The sequence below is a fragment of the Penicillium waksmanii genome (genome assembly GCF_028829765.1).
Source record: "Penicillium waksmanii strain IBT 27052 chromosome Unknown utg000007l:1.0-4314555.0:1.0-4317578.0, whole genome shotgun sequence".
NCBI classification, from domain to species: Eukaryota; Fungi; Ascomycota; class Eurotiomycetes; order Eurotiales; family Aspergillaceae; genus Penicillium; species Penicillium waksmanii.
The window spans coordinates 1,678,307-1,696,045 of NW_026643253.1; the positions used below are offsets into that span (position 1 = coordinate 1,678,307).

At 48.2% G+C, this 17,739-nt stretch overlaps 9 protein-coding genes across 9 annotated transcripts; 7 read left to right on the top strand and 2 right to left on the bottom strand.

The window, feature by feature from the left end:
* Positions 1 to 277: 277 nt before the first annotated feature.
* N7481_007442 (cystathionine beta-lyase) lies at positions 278 to 1,597 on the bottom strand (the record flags this gene model as incomplete). Its single annotated transcript, XM_057266661.1, has 2 exons — positions 278 to 1,312; positions 1,382 to 1,597. The coding sequence occupies 2 exons, from the start codon at positions 1,595 to 1,597 to the stop codon at positions 278 to 280; spliced, it is 1,251 nt and encodes a 416-aa protein (XP_057120862.1).
* Positions 1,598 to 2,571: 974 nt separating this feature from the next.
* N7481_007443 (Rieske domain protein) lies at positions 2,572 to 3,411 on the top strand (the record flags this gene model as incomplete). Its single annotated transcript, XM_057266662.1, has 1 exon — positions 2,572 to 3,411. One exon carries the CDS (start codon positions 2,572 to 2,574, stop codon positions 3,409 to 3,411), a length of 840 nt encoding a protein of 279 aa, XP_057120863.1.
* A 74-nt stretch (positions 3,412 to 3,485) lies between these two features.
* N7481_007444 (RHO alpha subunit C-terminal catalytic domain-containing protein) lies at positions 3,486 to 3,878 on the top strand (the record flags this gene model as incomplete). Its single annotated transcript, XM_057266663.1, has 1 exon — positions 3,486 to 3,878. One exon carries the CDS (start codon positions 3,486 to 3,488, stop codon positions 3,876 to 3,878), a length of 393 nt encoding a protein of 130 aa, XP_057120864.1.
* A 724-nt stretch (positions 3,879 to 4,602) lies between these two features.
* On the top strand, positions 4,603 to 6,094 carry N7481_007445 (fungal specific transcription factor domain-containing protein; the record flags this gene model as incomplete). The annotated part of the gene is made up of 2 exons (XM_057266664.1): positions 4,603 to 5,107; positions 5,163 to 6,094. The coding sequence occupies 2 exons, from the start codon at positions 4,603 to 4,605 to the stop codon at positions 6,092 to 6,094; spliced, it is 1,437 nt and encodes a 478-aa protein (XP_057120865.1).
* A 1,561-nt stretch (positions 6,095 to 7,655) lies between these two features.
* On the top strand, positions 7,656 to 9,425 carry N7481_007446 (MFS transporter; the record flags this gene model as incomplete). The annotated part of the gene is made up of 5 exons (XM_057266665.1): positions 7,656 to 7,802; positions 7,857 to 7,918; positions 7,975 to 8,387; positions 8,442 to 9,041; positions 9,103 to 9,425. 5 exons carry the CDS (start codon positions 7,656 to 7,658, stop codon positions 9,423 to 9,425), a joined length of 1,545 nt encoding a protein of 514 aa, XP_057120866.1.
* Positions 9,426 to 9,771: 346 nt separating this feature from the next.
* N7481_007447 (GTPase-activating protein GYP7) lies at positions 9,772 to 12,402 on the bottom strand (the record flags this gene model as incomplete). The annotated part of the gene is made up of 4 exons (XM_057266666.1): positions 9,772 to 10,431; positions 10,490 to 10,752; positions 10,801 to 12,182; positions 12,272 to 12,402. The coding sequence occupies 4 exons, from the start codon at positions 12,400 to 12,402 to the stop codon at positions 9,772 to 9,774; spliced, it is 2,436 nt and encodes an 811-aa protein (XP_057120867.1).
* Positions 12,403 to 12,948: 546 nt separating this feature from the next.
* On the top strand, positions 12,949 to 13,353 carry N7481_007448 (uncharacterized protein; the record flags this gene model as incomplete). The annotated part of the gene is made up of 2 exons (XM_057266667.1): positions 12,949 to 12,987; positions 13,018 to 13,353. 2 exons carry the CDS (start codon positions 12,949 to 12,951, stop codon positions 13,351 to 13,353), a joined length of 375 nt encoding a protein of 124 aa, XP_057120868.1.
* A 1,168-nt stretch (positions 13,354 to 14,521) lies between these two features.
* On the top strand, positions 14,522 to 15,709 carry N7481_007449 (RHO alpha subunit C-terminal catalytic domain-containing protein; the record flags this gene model as incomplete). The annotated part of the gene is made up of 5 exons (XM_057266668.1): positions 14,522 to 14,608; positions 14,660 to 14,812; positions 14,876 to 15,057; positions 15,115 to 15,530; positions 15,585 to 15,709. The coding sequence occupies 5 exons, from the start codon at positions 14,522 to 14,524 to the stop codon at positions 15,707 to 15,709; spliced, it is 963 nt and encodes a 320-aa protein (XP_057120869.1).
* A 527-nt stretch (positions 15,710 to 16,236) lies between these two features.
* On the top strand, positions 16,237 to 17,698 carry N7481_007450 (putative iron-sulfur cluster-binding protein; the record flags this gene model as incomplete). Its single annotated transcript, XM_057266669.1, has 4 exons — positions 16,237 to 16,491; positions 16,547 to 17,021; positions 17,076 to 17,567; positions 17,619 to 17,698. The coding sequence occupies 4 exons, from the start codon at positions 16,237 to 16,239 to the stop codon at positions 17,696 to 17,698; spliced, it is 1,302 nt and encodes a 433-aa protein (XP_057120870.1).
* Between the last annotated feature and the right edge of the window lie 41 nt (positions 17,699 to 17,739).

The following is a 17,739-nucleotide window of genomic DNA, read 5'->3' on the forward strand; positions in this document are numbered from 1 at the left end:
TCTATTCTGGGGTTTTTGTAGAAGACTGTGCTAACAGTGGTCTTCAGTTGCATATCTGTCTGGACTATTCCAACCTTGTATTCAATACCAACTTGAAGATTCATCCTGGTACCTACTAGGAGAAACTACTAGTACCATTCCCAGTTGTCTGGGAGCAAAATAGGTTCTGGTACGGAGGGTAAGATACTAGGAGTAAGCTCACATGGTTGATTCCACAACTCTATGATATCATTTATTCTTTCTATCAGCTCACAATTCACAACTTGCCGAAGAATCCTCAGTTCTCCTGCAACAAAGATTTGAATCCCTGCAGAATATCATTCTTCAGATCCTCAAACTCCTCAATGCCACAACTAATCCGCAAAAGCAGCGGATCACAACCAGCATCACTCATCGCCCGCCACTCCATCAAGCTTTCAACACCACCCAGACTCGTAGCATGCTGGAAAACAAACATCTTACTCGGCAAGCTCCGCGCATGCTCAGGACTCTTCGCCCAAATCGAAAACACAGGCCCAAATCCACCAGGCATCTGCTTCCGCAGCCACCCATCCTTCAAATCCTCATACTGCACCGAAGCATGCTGCACCCGCTCAAGCACTTGGTTCACAGGATTCGAGCTCTTATCACTCAACTGCTCCTGAAGCCACGCAACAAGCCTCTCAGCAGTCTGAGCCTGTCGCATAACACGCAAATGCATCGTCCTCGCAGACCGAATGCCCAACCACCCCTCAAAACTCCCCATAACACCACCCATATACTGCCGATCCTTATGCAAAGTCTTCAACCACCCATCCTTAACCCGATCCTCGTGAATAACAAGCAATCCGCAAAGCATATCCGAATGACCACCAACATACTTCGTGCCCGAATGCATAACGATATCCGCGCCCAAATCGAGCGGATTCTGCAGCGGCGGCGGCGCAAATGTCGAATCAACTGTCAAATATGCGCCTTTTTCACTCGCCTTGGCGCGGTAGTAGGCTAAATTGCGCGCTTCACCGGTTGGGTTTAGCGGTGTTTCGATGTGGATTATGTCGCCTGGACCGGCTTGGTCGACGTCGGTTAACTCGAGCTTTTCTATGCCGTTTAGTCGGTGGATGATGTCTAGGACGCCGTGGCAGCCGTGGTATCCGTCTCCGATGAAGATGCGTTTTGGGTTGATTAGGACGACCATTGCTAGGAATGATGAGAGTCCCGTTGAGTAGGTTATTACTTCGCCGCCGAATAGGCTGCGGAGGAGGACTTCTAGACGCTTGGAATTCGGGGCTGTGTAGCGCGAATATACGTGTGAGTCGTCTGGGGCGTTGGGCTGGATGTTTTGTAAGCATGTTTACTGCAGGACGTTCCAGAGAAGGAGGCTCGGAGGTTGATAACTCACGTCGTTATTTTCTTCAGGGACGAGATGATCTGGGTCTCGTGCGTAGCGAAAGTTCACGGCGACATGCATTCCAGGTGCGATTGCGCGGTGTGGAGTTACGAAGTCGTCGGCGTGAACGGCTCTGGTGGCCATCCCCATGTCGGGGAGAGCTTTGTGTAGAGCATCGCCGGTCAAAACGAAGTTTGATCCGTTTTGGGTTGTGCCGTTTGATCCCATTGTATTGTAGGTTGAGACAAGGAGGCGTTCCAAGTCTTTGTTGCTACTTTTATATTGACTGGAAGAAGCGACGATTGTCAAAGTCTTGAACAGACTTATCGTTCAGAAATGGTGTTGTATATTGTAATTTGCAGTTTGGTATGCGCCACAAACTTATATCAGCCCCGGAGCGAATGAGAGTATCCGATTTAGTTGAGCTGGCTGTTGTCCACATGACCGGCCGAGACCGTGCTGTGGGAATATTTGGAGACCACCCCATAGTTTATGTGGCACATGATTCTAATATTATACGATGCAGTAGAAAGTGGATGATAGTGTGGGTTTACTCCAAATATCATAAACCTGTACTGTTCCCAATTCACCGATGTTTCGCTTGTACTACGGCTCGAGAACTTGAAGTATAGATGAAATTATGTTATTTTGCACGTAGTAGCTCGGGGGTCACCGAGCTGGTGTCACACGTGCAGATCAAAGAGCCAGTCGGGTCGGTAGCTGGCTATGACATAGGATTCTGCAGCAAAAACTGCCTAGCATGCAATAACCATACCATATTCCCTTATCGACCATTACAGCCGCTCGTTGGGGTCCGCACGGTGACATCCGCTCAGGTGACCGGTGTAATCGGGGCTACTCCGAGCAGCCGGGAGCAAAGGTCCCTGGTTGCAACGCAGGAATTGGCAGGGGGGATCTTGGTGCGCATTGACCGGGAATCTATCAGCTAGTGTAAGGACCAAACCTTATGCGAGCCCGGTGGATTCGCCGTCGGCCTAGGTCCGTTCTGAATAACAGACTCATGCAAATGTCATCCCTCTTTCGTTAGCTGGTCGCGTGAGCGGAGACGGCGAGTAAATCAATGGTCAAGATAAGACAAATAAGGCATAAATGGCAGCATGTGGTTATTTCAAGATCAAACCAAGTCTTTGAAGACATACATTTTCCAGTATTGATCAATTCTACCAGAATATCAAGTCATCATGGCCGCAGCTGTCGCATCTCTATTCGGTTACAAAGACAAACCTACCTTCGATGAGAAGGTATCTCCCGTTGTCAGAGAGCCACCAAAGGCTCTTCCTGCCTCATGGTATCGCTCTGAGGAAATGTACGAACTGGAACGCCGTGCGATCTTCTCAAAGAAATGGATCTTGATCACCCATAAATTGCGCTTCGATAAACCCGGAGACTTTCTTCGATTCCATGAAGCTGGATTCTCGTTCTTCCTCTGCAAGGATCGCCAAGGTAGCATAAATGGGTTCCACAATATCTGCCGTCATCGTGCTTTCCCTCTTGTTCAGGAGGATGAAGGCAATGTCAAAATCCTGTCCTGCAAGTATCATGGGTGGTCATACGGCTTGAACGGAAAACTGGCCAAAGCCCCACGATTCGACGATGTTGAAGGCTTCCAAAAAGAGAACCAGGGTCTCCTGCCTGTCCACGTCCATATCGATGAGCTTGGATTTGTTTGGGTGAATCTCGACTCATCTCCTACGCCAATTCCCTGGGAAGAAGATTTCAAGGGAGTCGACACACAGGAGCGGTTTTCGAAATTCGATTTCAGCAACTACAAATTCGACCATACTTGGCAGATGGACGGCGATTATAATTGGAAGACGCTTGCCGATAACTATAACGAATGCTACCACTGCACGGTTGCCCATCCGGATGTGGCCAACTTGGCCGACTTGTCATATTATTATACGATCTCGAAACCCGGACACATTCAACATTTCTCTCGACCAAGGGAGGACAGAATTGAAGAGGATATTCAAAATGCCAGCACTTATTATTTCCCAAATGCTTGCATGACAGTCTCGTGAGTCCCGCATCACCATCAGAGATTGACCACTTCTCTTGTACTAACCGAAGCATCAGGCCTCATTTCTTCTACATGATGCGCTGTGTTCCTACCTCCGTAGGGACATGCTCTATGGAGTATGAAGTATATCGCCATAACGAATCCTCCGACGAGGACTTTGAGTATATCGATAGCTTTTTCAAGAGAGTGCTTGCTGAAGACAAATATCTTTGCAACGCCGCACAGAAGAATCTCAATGCTGGCGTGTTTGTTAACGGGCAGCTCCACCCCGAACTGGAGAGCGCGCCTCTTTTCTTCCAAAATACTGTCCGCTCTCTTCTCACATCCCATCGAAAGGAGGAGCAGAAAGAAAGTAGAGAAATATGGCCCGCCCGTCAAAATCCAGCGGGCTCAACCACAACGGAGGATATGGATTTTTGCTCTGGTCTCGCATGCTCACCAGAGGGGAAGAGTGAATTGGAGTGGTAGTCCGTGGTGATATCGTACTTGTTTATGGATATTGGATGATTTAATTGGGTAGCGAATTTCGATAACGAAGGCCTAGATGGCCCTTTTTCATGTACTGTACTTTCAATTACAACTAATCAGACTGCCTGAAATCTGTTGTGTCATCATTTTCCGTTTATCGCTTTATCCACTTGAAATTTAGTTTGTAGTCAGTCTTCGTGGCGCGGGTCACAAACCGGTGGGTCATTGGATCATCTCCGCACGGCTTACACTCCGACGACCCCGCGCTTGGTCTTTCATAAAGCAACGTACGCTGTACAGGACCCTTTATCAAGTTTATATTCTCTCTCATCTCTCTGCTGCCTGCAGGTCCCCTTAATGAATTCTCGGGTCAGCAAGAGATCTCACCAAGCCTGCGAAAATTGTCGGTATGTTTCACTCACTCCTTGAGCCTGATCGCCCAGTGTGACATCTTGCTGATAAGCTGTACTGCTGATATCAGGCGGAAAAAAACAAGATGTCCCGGAGAGAGACCGGCGTGTTCTACATGTACGCGTCTTCAGCAGTCATGCCAGTATAGCAGAGGGTGGGATGCATGGGAGGACCCTTCAGCCATGGTATGGTTTGGTGGCCCGCGTGATGGGAATTACGGCTAAGATGACTAGGAGAGTCGATTGAAGATGCTGGAACAGAAGATGGACCTCATGCTGGAAGGTTCAATGTTCGTTTTGACCTTCGTCATGTAATGTTGAATGAAGGCGCTGATTACGACAGGTCGACCCACGACATTGACAACCCAGAGACACCGAAGTCATATTCACACGGACTTGAAAGTCGCGAGGCTACGGCAGAGTCCAGCGACATGCGCGATCCATCCACGAAGCAAGATGGGTCCAGTGACAGTATGAGTCTTCAACTTCCCGAAGTGATGCCATTTACATTACCATCGAAAGAAATTGTGTCAGAATCAATCGGTCTCTATTTCAGATACTGCCACAAGCAGCCTCTTTGGCTCCTTGATCCTGAGGACCTAGCTTCTCCAGAGAACTGTCGCAATGAGGTCATCTTTGGAATCCTGACCCTTGCTTTGCGCTATTCTGATAATCCACTCTTGGAGGGAAGAAAGGATCAGATGTGTCGGCAGTATGCGGAGTCAGCTCGCGGTCTTGTTATGTTTCGCATTGCTCAAGGAAGCGTGGATCTGTCTACAATGCAGAGTCTCTGCCTGATTGCACTCGCAGAGTATATCTGTAAGTCTGACTACATATCCAGGATCGAAGAAAGGTTTTATTAACGAGTGATTAGCAAATGATACCGATCTCGCTTGGCTACATATTGGTCTTGTCACGAATCTCGCCAAATGTGGAGGACTGGACGTTGAACAAAATGAAGGTTCTATTTTCCCTGCTTCAGAAGCAAAGCGAAGACTATTTTGGAGTATACACTTTTTGGACCAGCAGTATGGCCTGCGAAATATGCAGCTGGATATGTTCCAGGATATTCAACGGCCCGTTTATATGGCCATGGGCATGGGATCACCCCGGGAAATGGGTACGAAGCCTCCCCAGCTTCCCCAGGAGACAGGGTCATGTTCATCAAGGGGTGACATCTGGGTTTACATGGTACAGCTGGGTTGCTTTTGGAGCGAGGTACAGCAGTACGTATCTCATTGCTCAGTCGGCGATGCAACACCACCATGGTCGGTGAAATCCGGATACTCCATCTTAGGGGCTCATTTAATGGATATCGAAACAAAATTCCCAACTCGCCACCGATGGGATTCAGTGAGATTCTGGGAGCAGCCAAAAGAGGAGCTTGAAGCCGAGCGTTGGTACTGGAGCCCGTGGCTATATCTTCAATTTACCTACCACGCCATTCACAGCGTCCTTAATCACCCATTCATCTACTCGTGGCGACCGCAGCAGTCGGCCCAACTTTCTGTTCCAAACACCTTCTGGAAGACATCCTCGGAGCTCGCCCTTATTCACTCAACCTGGACGGTCCGACTGATTGAAATGATTACTGAGAAAGAATACTTGCTATCCGATCCATTTCTCGCTCACACCGTATCGATTGCGGCGACAATCCACATTTATTATTGCCGGGCTGCAGATCCGGCCGTCCGAGAATCTGCTCAACGTGCTGTTGAAATATGCACCAAGTTTCTGGGCGAGCTAGCGACTAAATGGCCGCGCTGCCAGACGATGGTTAGTTTTTCCGAAAAAAAAAAAAACTAGCTACGACAAGAGAAAACTAACAATTATCAGTACCAAAAATTACAAAGTCTAGTTCATTCGGCTTTTACTGGAAGTCCAGATCCGAACAATAAGCGATCATCACGCCGGACGCTATCGATAGACACCGCTTTAATGTGGGATATTTTGCTTCACAACTCATCTCGATCTTCATACTCGTCTGCGGGAGACGGCCTTTTTGACTTGTCATTTCTGCAAGCCCAAACTCCAAGCGAGAAGCATCAAGATAAACTCACCGTTGAGACAGAGATATTCCATCGCTCAACGAGAGCAATTGATACTTCCGATGGAGGTCAAGCATTACCACCGTACTCAAGTACCGTTGGCGATCGGGATCGAGACAATTCCCAAAGTCCCATTCACGGACCTTGGAATGCAGATACAATCGATAGCAACGCGACTCAGATTCCACTACCCCGAGAGCCATTTTCTTACGGGCCGGGAGTTCAAGGAGATATGTCCTTTATGGATATTACGCATGATCCATTCTTTCAGTTCCAGGATCATCAGCAGCCGTACATGGGCATTTGGGAGATCGGAAATTTGTAATAGTAACGGCTTTCTTTTTTCTTGTCTGAAATAGCTTAGAATTTTTGATTATGCATCAGCGAGTCCTAGCTTAACGCGATCTAGTTTCTGAAATCATAGCGCGACATGGATAAAATGTATAACGAAAACCAGGTAGATTGAGAAGGCCAAGAGAATTTGCCTGAGTCCCTTTTCTCGCGTCAAAAGCGGGATAGAAAGCCAAACCCCGAAGTTTTAGCCCGGAGACTGTCCGCCGCCTATCTTTCATATACCGGCCTAGAGCCACCTCAGGCAAGCCTTCACCTTGAGGCATGGTATCAATTACTCGGAGATCAAGCGATATCGAGAAAGTCATGGCCGGATTGGAGACATAGTTTGCAAGGTTGAGTTTGGAGGTGGCAGGCTGACTCAAGGATGCACAGATCCTTCAGTGTGCCCGATAACCAATTTGGGCTACTTAATAATTGTTCGATTACCGCTGGCCGATCGGCATCATCGCGATTTCCCCGGTCACCTGAGCGGGGAGCTAACGAGGCATAGAGATATGTAATAATGAATCTGTCCTTGGCTTCGAACGGGCGGGTTAAAATTCCCGCAATTGAAATCTCCACAATCAGAGCGAATTGATTCGTGCCCGCATTCCTATCGCTCCGCATCTGGCTGCCATGGGGTAGACTAGTTTGGTCCGGAAGCCATGCAGACGCGTTGTGGAGCATGTTATCTGACTAGGCTTTTTCTACCCAGAGAACAGTGCGTACAAAACAGACCAGGATAGATCATGGAGATACTGGGAGGCCCACTGTAGGTAAGAGTCAGTAACCTTGGAAACTGGGGTAGACCCAGACTTGAAGTGATCTTATAAAACGGTGATCTTCACCTCGATTTCTGTGACATATTCCCGGTCATAAATCCGAGTCTGCAATTGTTCTACTAGCTACAGCCGCTCAACACGGAATTGTTCTTATGTCGTCTGCATCTTAATCCAACATCATTATTTGTTTCCGTATTCCGAATAATGGCCACCAAATCCGACGACGAGATGGGCAAATCCCAAACCCAGGAAGGGGAAACCGACGTAATTGCAACTCCATCTGGCCCCGACATGGTGTCACTTGGGAATGTTGATCAAGCTCTCGTTGCGAAAATGACTTTAGTGAATGATGTATGTTACCTGACGCCAATTCCTTGCCCAATGCCTTTTCTGACGTGTTTGTAGGCAATTGATCAAATCGGATTCACGGCGTACCATACTAAATTATTCTTCCTCAATGGATTCGGGTAAAGCACGAGACATCAAAAGCTGCAATATCAGGCATTCTGACAGATTTATGCAGATACGGTGTTGATTCCCTACTACTTTTCCTCATGAGCATTTCCGCAGACCAAGTCGTAACGCAATACCCACCGAAATTCAACCGAGGTGCACAATTGGGTTTCTACCTTGCATTATTAGTTGGCGCCTTATTTTGGGGTGGGACGGCAGATATCATCGGTCGAAAATGGGCATTCAATTTTTCCCTGCTCACCAGTGCTATATTCGCCATTACGGCCGGTGCTGCTCCGAATTATGTCGCTTGGGCTACACTGGTTGCCATCTCTGCATTTGGTTCAGGTGGTAACTTGGTCCTGGATACAACCGTGTTTCTGGAATATTTACCATCCAATAAACAATGGCTTCTGACTCTTTTGGCTGGCTGGTGGGGTGTTGGCCAAACTGTGGCTGGTCTTATCGCTTGGCCGTTCATGGGTAGTTATTAACTTCGAAACTGTTGCTTTAACGCCTATACTGACATTCTTATAGCTGGATATAGCTGTCCGACCGACGGATCCGTACCTTGTACAAATGATAACAATATGGGATGGAGGTATCTGTTTTATACATCTGGAGCCCTGGTCTTCGTCCTGAGCATGGCTCGAGTCTTGGTCATTCGATTCCACGAAACTCCTAAATTCCTACTTTGCCAAGGCATGGATGAAGAAGTTATCAAAACACTTCACGACCTTGCCCAAAAGCATAATCGAGAATGCGACCTCACACTGGCCCAACTCCAGGCCTGTGGTCAAATTCACAGCACCCATGCTAAGAACAAAGCAACCTTTGCCGAAGTCGGGGTGCATATTCGAGGCCTGTTTGCGACACGAACTCTTACCTTTTCAACCATCTTGGTCTGGATCTCTTGGGCTCTCATTGGTCTCGGCTATGCCCTCTATTACGTATATCTACCGGAATATCTGGCATCTCGGGGTGCATCTACGGGCGAATCCTCGCCCGACATCACCTGGCGAAACTATGCCATCACCAACCTGTGTGCAGTACCAGGGCCGATCATTGCCAGTTACATGTGTGAAATGCGAATATTCGGTCGAAAGGGGACAATGGCAGTTGGTGCCTTTATGACCAGTGTGTTGAAAGTCAATAGCTTATTTCGTGGAACTTTTACTGACTGAGTCTAACTTGCTAGTGGCCTTCTTTTTCGGATATACCGCTGTAAAAACAGGCCCTCAAAACCTCGGATTTTCTTGTGCCATCTCGGTTTCGATCAACATTTACTATTCAACCTTGTACGCCTACACGGTTGAGATACTTCCTTCAGCTCATCGTGGTACCGGAAATGGTATTGCTGTGGCTCTGAATCGATTGATGGGAATGGTTTCTGCGTTGATCGGTGCATTTACTTCAACGTCTACCTCGGTTCCAATTTATGTCTGCGCTGCATTACTGGGAATGGCTGGTATTTTGGCCATCCTTTTCCCCCTCGAGTCGCGTGGAAAGCAAAGTATTTAACCTTGAGAGTGGTCTATATCCATGGACTTGCATGCAAGTCCTGGAGTTGTACTATCAGAACTTACTTGTACTCCTACTAGTATATATCGAAATACAGTTGATGCAACGAGACGCATATTGGTCGTGTTTGCCCAAGTAAAGGGTCAATGCTAAGACATAGAAGAAGAGGACTATCACGAAAACACCAAAGCCAATCATTCACCAGTTCAACTCCAAAAGGTCAGGCCGCTGGTTCTAACAAGAGAACACAGAATTGCTAGCTATACATTCATTTCATGAGATCGTAACCGAGATAAACAAAGCGATGCTTTGAGCAAGTTGTAGAGGTTGTCTAGTAAAAAAGATATCACGACGTCTGTTGTCGCCTCCAGGGAATATCCTTTCTCAAGAGCTCGCGTAGCTCCGGGGAGATAACCTTGGGCTTATCCTTGTCCATGGATTGTTGAAGAGCACTTGGGGCAGCGACGGAACTGCTGGAGCCAACAGTGCTCTGTTGTGCCTGTTTTCCTTTTCCAGAGTTTGAGGCAGAATCAGCGTCGGAGGTAGGTCGTCGTTGCTGGGCAGTGGGGGCACTGGGGAAATTCTCTCTCTTGTCGATAGCCTGGACCGCGCGCTCGAAGCGATGGAAAAGCGATTCTGCCCGCGTAAGAAGAGGGACCAGGTCCATGGTGTTGGAAAGCTCGTTGATGTATTTCAGCACCTCATCGAAATGTTTTAGGTGATCCATTATGACGTCGCGATGTTTCTCAAGAATAGCGAGTGCAATAAAAAGATGGAAGCTGCTGGAGAAGTAGTCCGTCCAAAGAGCTTCCCACAGGCGAAGTGTGTCGCTCCAGTCGAACTCGCGCTTGTACCAAACGAGCAGCATTCGGAAAAAGAAGAAGAAGTTTGTGCTATCAGCTGATTGAAGATGAAGATAGAGTTGGGGATCCATCAACTGGACAAGCTGGTCAAGAGCAAGGAGTTGAGAACGCATTCCGGATTGATCTCTGAGGTAATTTCGCTCCTGTAAGAGATTAGCTTGGTTAAATTACTTAGGATGTGTTGCGGTGGAAAGGCCTTACCATGCGGTCCATGTAGCCTACGAACGCCCAGAAAGCAACCGCATCATCCTGCATCACAGCGTAGAGCGGTGCCAGCAGATCGCTCATTCCCTGGACATAACCTAGATCCGGATTGTGCTCGTTGTAAGTCAGGAGCATATCCTTCATCTGCTCGAGATGCACGTTGGTACCGGTCTCGGCAAATGGAGAGTCAGGGTCAGGGTGCGGGATGTCCTCTCCGGCGAAGAGAGGGATCGTCCGGTCGGTGCGATGAACATCTTTCTCTATAAATGTGTTAGACCGAAAAATATTCTGTGGGCAGGAACATGTACCTATTCTGTTCCGTTGTTCTTTCCAATGCTCGAATTCTTCTGTCGTGGAATTGCCCTCAACTAGGCGTTCCCACCAGCCTCCCTTGAGCCGAATGTATTCGTCTCGCTTCGAGTTCATCAAGGCCTGTCGCTCCTCGAGGCTGCTGTCCCATGGGTAGACACCGAGTAAGAAAAGCCATGCCTCTTTCCGGGTACCATCGTTCGGGTCAATACCCCCGTGGAATATTCTCTCCTTGACTTCTTCTTCCGTAATCTGTAACCTTCCAGACGTTGGATCGAAAAATCCCTCCCATTCTTCCAGAGTAAGGGTTTTCCGGCGCTCTCGAAGAGCAAGATTTCCAGTTTCTAGTTCAAGGATCTCGAATTCTCCGACTGAACTATTCTCAGACTCGAGAACATCTTGGGCCGTCCAGATACGCTGCTTCCGCTCTTTCTCACTCTGTTCAGCGATGCTCATTGCCCATCGAGCGAGATAAATCCTGGCACTGTCGAATTCATCCTGCAGGGTTTGGATCTCGGGATTTTTCATCAAGCGGCGCATCTGTGGGGGGATACGTGGATTCTCGGCAATGTCATTAGCAGTTCGCCGGGTAAAAGTCGTAATCTTGCTCAGGTGTTCCAGCACCTTCCACCGAGTCTCCTTGAGCGTCTTCATGAAAGGATCCATGCTGGCGTCTCTTGGTGCAGCACCTCCACTTGGCCCTGCAGCAGAAGCCTCTGGCTGCGCTTTGGAAACGGTTGAGTTATCTCCGGCAATGGCTGCACGTCCGAAGGACAGCTGATCTTCATCGGAAGGATTGACTAGGTAGATGTTGCGATCAACCGATGACCGCTGGACTTCGACATATCTCCTCAACCATCGAAGAACCTCATCCCCACCCCAGAAAAGACTGCCCTCATTATCAAAAGGGTCGAAACTTTCCTTGACCCGTTTCTTCTTCTGCAGTATCGTCGATTCGCACTCGCTGTCGTGAAAGAATAAGGCAGGAAAACTGTCTCCTGAACGGGTATTGATGACTAGACTTCCGAACCACCATCCAAAGCTGGGAGGCCGCACGAGTAGAGAGTAGATTTCGGAAACTGGAACGGCGAAGGAGTAGAGGCCGATCGGGTCTCGATAGGTGGTGGTGGCCGGAAGCGGCGGGACAAGACATCTTTGACGGGGTGCTGATGCATCATCACACAGATCGACTTTGACGTATGTATCGTATGCATCGCCTAGGGATGTTTTGGGGACCCATGCGAGCAAGAATGAGGCAGCTTCATTGTTGCTGGGAGAGACACCCGCGGAGTTGATGGGCGCGGGGGGGAGGCTTTTGTTGAACGAGAGCGATAAAACCGGCGATATTGTCTTTGGAGGATGCAGTAGGATGAACATAGACCTGAGTTGCCGGTTAGTTAAGATGATATTAGACGTGGGGGGAAAGGGTGAAGGTGATGGGAGTGGTGATGTACTTTGCTCTTTGAGTACAGCAGTTTTACACCTTTGCGGGACTGCTGATGGGCTATTGTGCTATACTCGTCCTCATCCTCATCGCTAACATCGTAAAACGAAGCCGATGGCGACGGAGGCGACGCAGGAGGGGTGTATTTGGCCGCCATGGTGAGGTCAAACTGGGTTGAGAAGTTGAAGTGCGGGCAAGTTGGACGACGTAATGCCTGCTGATAAGATAAGCGCATGTGACACTCACCTTACGTCCACTGCAGTTTAGGCAGAGTATAGTTACTATGACTAGTATTGCAGAGTTGAGGGTATTTGTGTATTTGAGCAAGTTGCAATATTCTATGAATTAATCTTGCATCCTGACACCGGAAGTTCGTTCTCGAGTCTGGTTGTGGTTGTGGCTGTGGCTGTGGCCAACAGTATACATTGCCACCATACTGTACTCGCATACTAGGCAACAACAATGATTTGCTAGGGTGATCGTGCAACTCATACTACTAAGACACCTCTTTCTCTTTATCTTCCGATTAAATTCGTTGCTGTATAATACCGGCACAACCGAATCGGCCTAGGCTATGTGTTGAATTAATTAGATCAATTATAGATCCAATCCAGGAAAGATTGGAATGCATCAAAATGAATTCCGAGGTTGATAAACATCGCCTCGCGAAGCATCCTGTATCCCATCTGAAGAGCAGACACAAATGGAGGAGCCTATTATCCCCCAGCACATTTCCAACTGGGTAAATTGTGCTGACACATCTCCCAGTCAGCCCCATATCGTGGTTTTTATCCCCACGCGACGCGAAAAGATCGACGAAATCACAACAAAGTCTCCGGATAGCCTTAAGAATAAAGACTGCGCCACCAGGCTCTACCAACCTCTCGACCGCGCTGCAGCTCTCTCCAGGGCCGCTTCCTGGTTAGGTGGATACCCTCCTCAGTTTGTCGATCTAGAGGCTCGCCAGTCTGGCCACCCGATTTGCGACCTACGCGATCAGCTATTGCGCTTACCCGACTTGTTTGATTGTATGTTTATGCATCCCTTGCTGCCAGAGAACACAGCCCGAACCGACACTTCCAAGAGGCTAGGGACTCGCACTCTGTAACGCCCCATCGGCGTGTTCGTGCAATTACACTATGGAAGTAGATCACTCCCTGAGACCATCCTCTCCTGATGAGTATCAAAGAGCTTGCTGCAGCCTTGATGGGCAGAAATACAGTCGTTATCAAGCCATCAGAGCTAGCGGGAAATATTGTGCCATCGATAGTCTAGTACTCCTGGTTCATACTGAGATCTATGATGCCTTCGTTGAGCCAATGGCGGTGCGCATGAATAGTGCCATCCTGTCGCGGTGCACGGGACTTATTGCGAGGGCTGTTTACGAAGGAAGATAGATACTGTGTGGTGGCTATCTCATCGACAGTCTAGGATTCTTCTTTGGAACCACCTTGATCGAAACACGTCGCGATGCAAATATAACCAGCACCGATGTATTTGGGCCAGTAGTCATGATCGCCAGATGCCCATCTGAAGAAGAAAGATTTCGAACTGTCAATAGTATGAACTATGTTGATTATTTCTGTGTTGACGCATGATGACTCTCAGTGGTGTCGGGTCACACGATCAGTCGATGCAGATGTCCTGTGGCTTGGTGGTTATAAAGGCAAATATATTACAATTTGCAAGACTAGCAGAAACACTGGGCTCGAGAGACAGAATTGCCAGTCGTTGTATGAGGCCTATACAAGAATGGAGGCTCTCAATAATTCCGATGTCATTTAATATATCTAGCCCAAAGACATGATGGCAGTGCTTCGGATTTGGCTGGCAAGGTACACCCTTTTGATTGGCACCCCTATTGGTGCTCGGATATCGGGCAACATTATGCTTCCGCACAGCTTGCCCTTGGGCGACGAACATGCATCGTTAGACATTCCACCTTCAGAAGCGTTCTGCTGAACATTCATCCGTAATGTTCTACCTGGTCTATCGACCCACTTTAGATCGTGGAGCTTGACATCAACATGTCGCGCCCATCGGGGGGGATTTGATAACCACATTGGGAAACGATAAACCGCCACCAACCAGCTTCCTAAGGTTTCGATCAACAAGGATGCTGCCGATGATCAAGATTAGGATTTATTTCTCACGGCGACGAAATCTATATTTTCAAATATAAGAGTGTCCCACTTTCGCTGCCACGCAAGGACTCACCGCTATCAGGGGTTTAACGGAGCTTCAGCACATTGAACGACATTTGTATAAGGATCAACATGACCGAGCTTACACGTACTCTTCCTGCCTCGTGGTATTGCAATGAGTCGCTTTACAACATGGAGCGCCGTGCAGTATTTGTCAAGGTGCGCGGTCTGGTTGAATTATTCACCTGCACAAACTAACACATCGCCTAGTCTTGGTACTTGCTAGGACCGGTGACACGATTTCAAGTCGTGGGCGAACATGTAGATTACGAGGTTGCACAGCACCCAATTTATGCTGTTCGAACTTCTGGAGATGCTCTCAACCCAACAGCCGAGGAGCTGAAGGTCTTCTCCACGGAGACGGTAATTTAACCTAAATATTTGTCCACACGAATTGATGACTGACATAAAGATATCTTCACACAGGGCAAGGAGTTACAGAAACATGTGACACCCACCGGTCTTCTCTTTTCAACCATTGCGGATGATGCACCAAACTTTCACGAGTTCTTCCCCGAGCTTGAAGAGCTGCTCGGAAAAGTCGATTTCACTCGCCTTCCCTACCGCCGCAGTATTAAGTATGAGGGTCGATTCAATTGGAAGACCATGTAAGTAAGCTCGCAGATATTTTCGGATTTATTGTATCCCTATCTGACGCGTCTCAGGGTGGATGGCTACCAAGAGTGTTTGCACTGCCAGTACACTCACCCGTCGTTTTCAATCTATTACCCGCCCACATTCTACACAGTGCGCAACAAGCACAATTTTTCTCAACACATTGCAGACCCCAACAAGCCCGATGATGGTCTATTCCTGTACTTCTTCCCCAACTGCACGTTGAATGTCTATGGTGGCGGCATGTCATCTTTCCGCGTGTGTCCCACTGCCGATCCTCACGTCACTCGCATGGAGTTCGACTATTACCACTTGGCCGAGGGTGAGAAATTTGAGGAGTACTTCAAATTTGTTCGACAAGTTGCAATGGAGGACTTTGAGCTCTGTGAAAAGGCCCAAGATAATCTGGCGAAGGGAGTTTACCATGAGGGTATCCTGAACCCCGAGAAAGAAAATGGTGTCTCCTGTGGGTTTTCGCGCGCGCTACTTCGTTTGATTTATTTGATACTAATTTTCGCAGACTACCAGCAGCGTGTGTTCCAAATGGTGTGCGAGCAGCACCAAGCTGATCGCAAAGAAATGGGTAATGACGATACCACACTGAAGGAACGGGCAGCGCCATCCATGGTCCAGATGGCAGCATAGAGAAGAAAGAGATAGTCTTTAGATAGTTTAATATTGAGTCACGTTCTGGAAATAGTGTGCACCTCCTCCCGCTTCGAAGCCTAGACTTGTAAATGGAAATCGGCTTCAGCCGATCAATGTCAGTGCACGGTACTCTGTGAAACGCGCATTGAAAATGCCACCCAGCACCATAACTAATATGCGAAGAGTCGACGATATCCCGAAAATGGGCGAATGAGCTTCTGATCATCTCGCTCCCTCCGTTAGAACGGCCCGATAGCTGAGCGATGCAGGGAACTTTTTGGCTATGGGAGGTGTCCACGAGGCTGGCAGGCGGGAAATTCAAACTTAATCGGGAAATATGCTGACATGGAGGGGGTACTGCAGGGATGCCATCAATGAAGTGTATATTGTGGAGATTGGCAACACTTGGGCCTCCGGTCGCGGTAGTATATCAGGTTGGGTATTATGATAAAAGGCAGGTTGTCTCGAGCAATTGTGAGTCGATGATTTCAAATTAGAGCTCAAGATAATCGCATCAATCCATCATGGATTTCTTTAATGCATATTTTTTATCGTCGCCGGCATCGGTTGTCGTGGCATTGTTAACCGCCGCTTTCCTTTTCAACGAAGCTTGGCCGCGTTTCTCGCGACAAAAGAAAACATATAAGCTCTCTAATGAGCCACTCGCTAAGAGTGGTTCTGGATCTGGCCTAAGTGTTATTAAAGAGCCCGAGGTTCCAGAGGGCTGGTTGACCGGTCGCGATGTCTTCGAGCTGGAAAGACGCGCATTGTTTAGCAAAGTATTATTGATCCTGTGTCATTCCAGAGGAACACTCACTAATGAACGACTCGCAGTCTTGGTTGTATCTTGCACATCGAACTCAACTCACGAAGCCAGGTGCATATCAATCATTCGATCTCGCTGGGTTCCCCGTCTTTTTGATTCGCGGAAAAGATAACCAAATCCGCGCGTTCCACAATGTCTGTCGCCATCGTGCTTATACAATCACCCGGAAGGAAACCGGCGCATCGACTGTCCTCGGCTGTAGATATCATGGATGGAGCTATGATACGGCTGGAAAATTGGTCAAGGCTCCCCAGTTTGAAGATATACCGGGGTTCGAAAAGTCAGAAAACAGCCTGTTTGAAATCCACACTCGAACCACCGACAGCGGACATGTGTTCGTGAACCTGAATGCAGAGGATGCAAGTGCCTTTCACAGTTCCACTCTTTCGGCGTTGGATGCATTTTCAGACGCTGCTGTTTTGAGGTCATCTGAATGGGTCACAGGACAGACATTAACAGCCAACTTTAATTGGAAACTTGGACGTATGATCGCGTGACCTCATAAACGACCCTCGGATTTTGCTAACAATTTCCCAGCAAGCGATCGTCACCATACAGCTCTCGCTGAACAACTCGAGGAGCGAGTGTCGGAAGCAGTTACGTCGTCCCTATTAACCAAACTTGTCAAAATTGCAACACAGACAAACAAACAAGCCGACCTCTCACTTTTCCCGGGTACCTTTTTATATTCATTCAAAGATGCTGGGCTGTGGCTCTCATTATCTTTCTTTCCAGCGTCCGAGACAAGCACGCACGTACGATATGATTTATTCGATTGTGCTCCGAAGATGACCACCGATGAAGGTGCTCTTGCTCGGGCAATCGAGGGGCCGATGCAAGATTTTGTCAAGGGCATTGAGGCTGAATACCGGTCTGTCGCAGCAGAACCAACAGATCTTTCTCCAGGTGCGCGCGAAATATTGGGTTGTGTGCAAGAACACGCGAAATTAGAGAGAGCTCGGGGTGGTCAAATTCTCCCGGCAATGCATCAGCCGAAAGGGAGCTCCCTCTTTCAACAAGCTGAACAACGTATGTAAACCCCGATCAAATCATGAGCGACCCGATGCTAATAATCTATAGTATGCAAGGAGCTGGATTGTTCTGGGCCAGGATCACATGGGAATGGGAATGGTACTACATCAGGAGGGCTAGACTGGTAGATATCTAATTTCTTAGGAACTCCAGGGCTTGAACTTGAAGT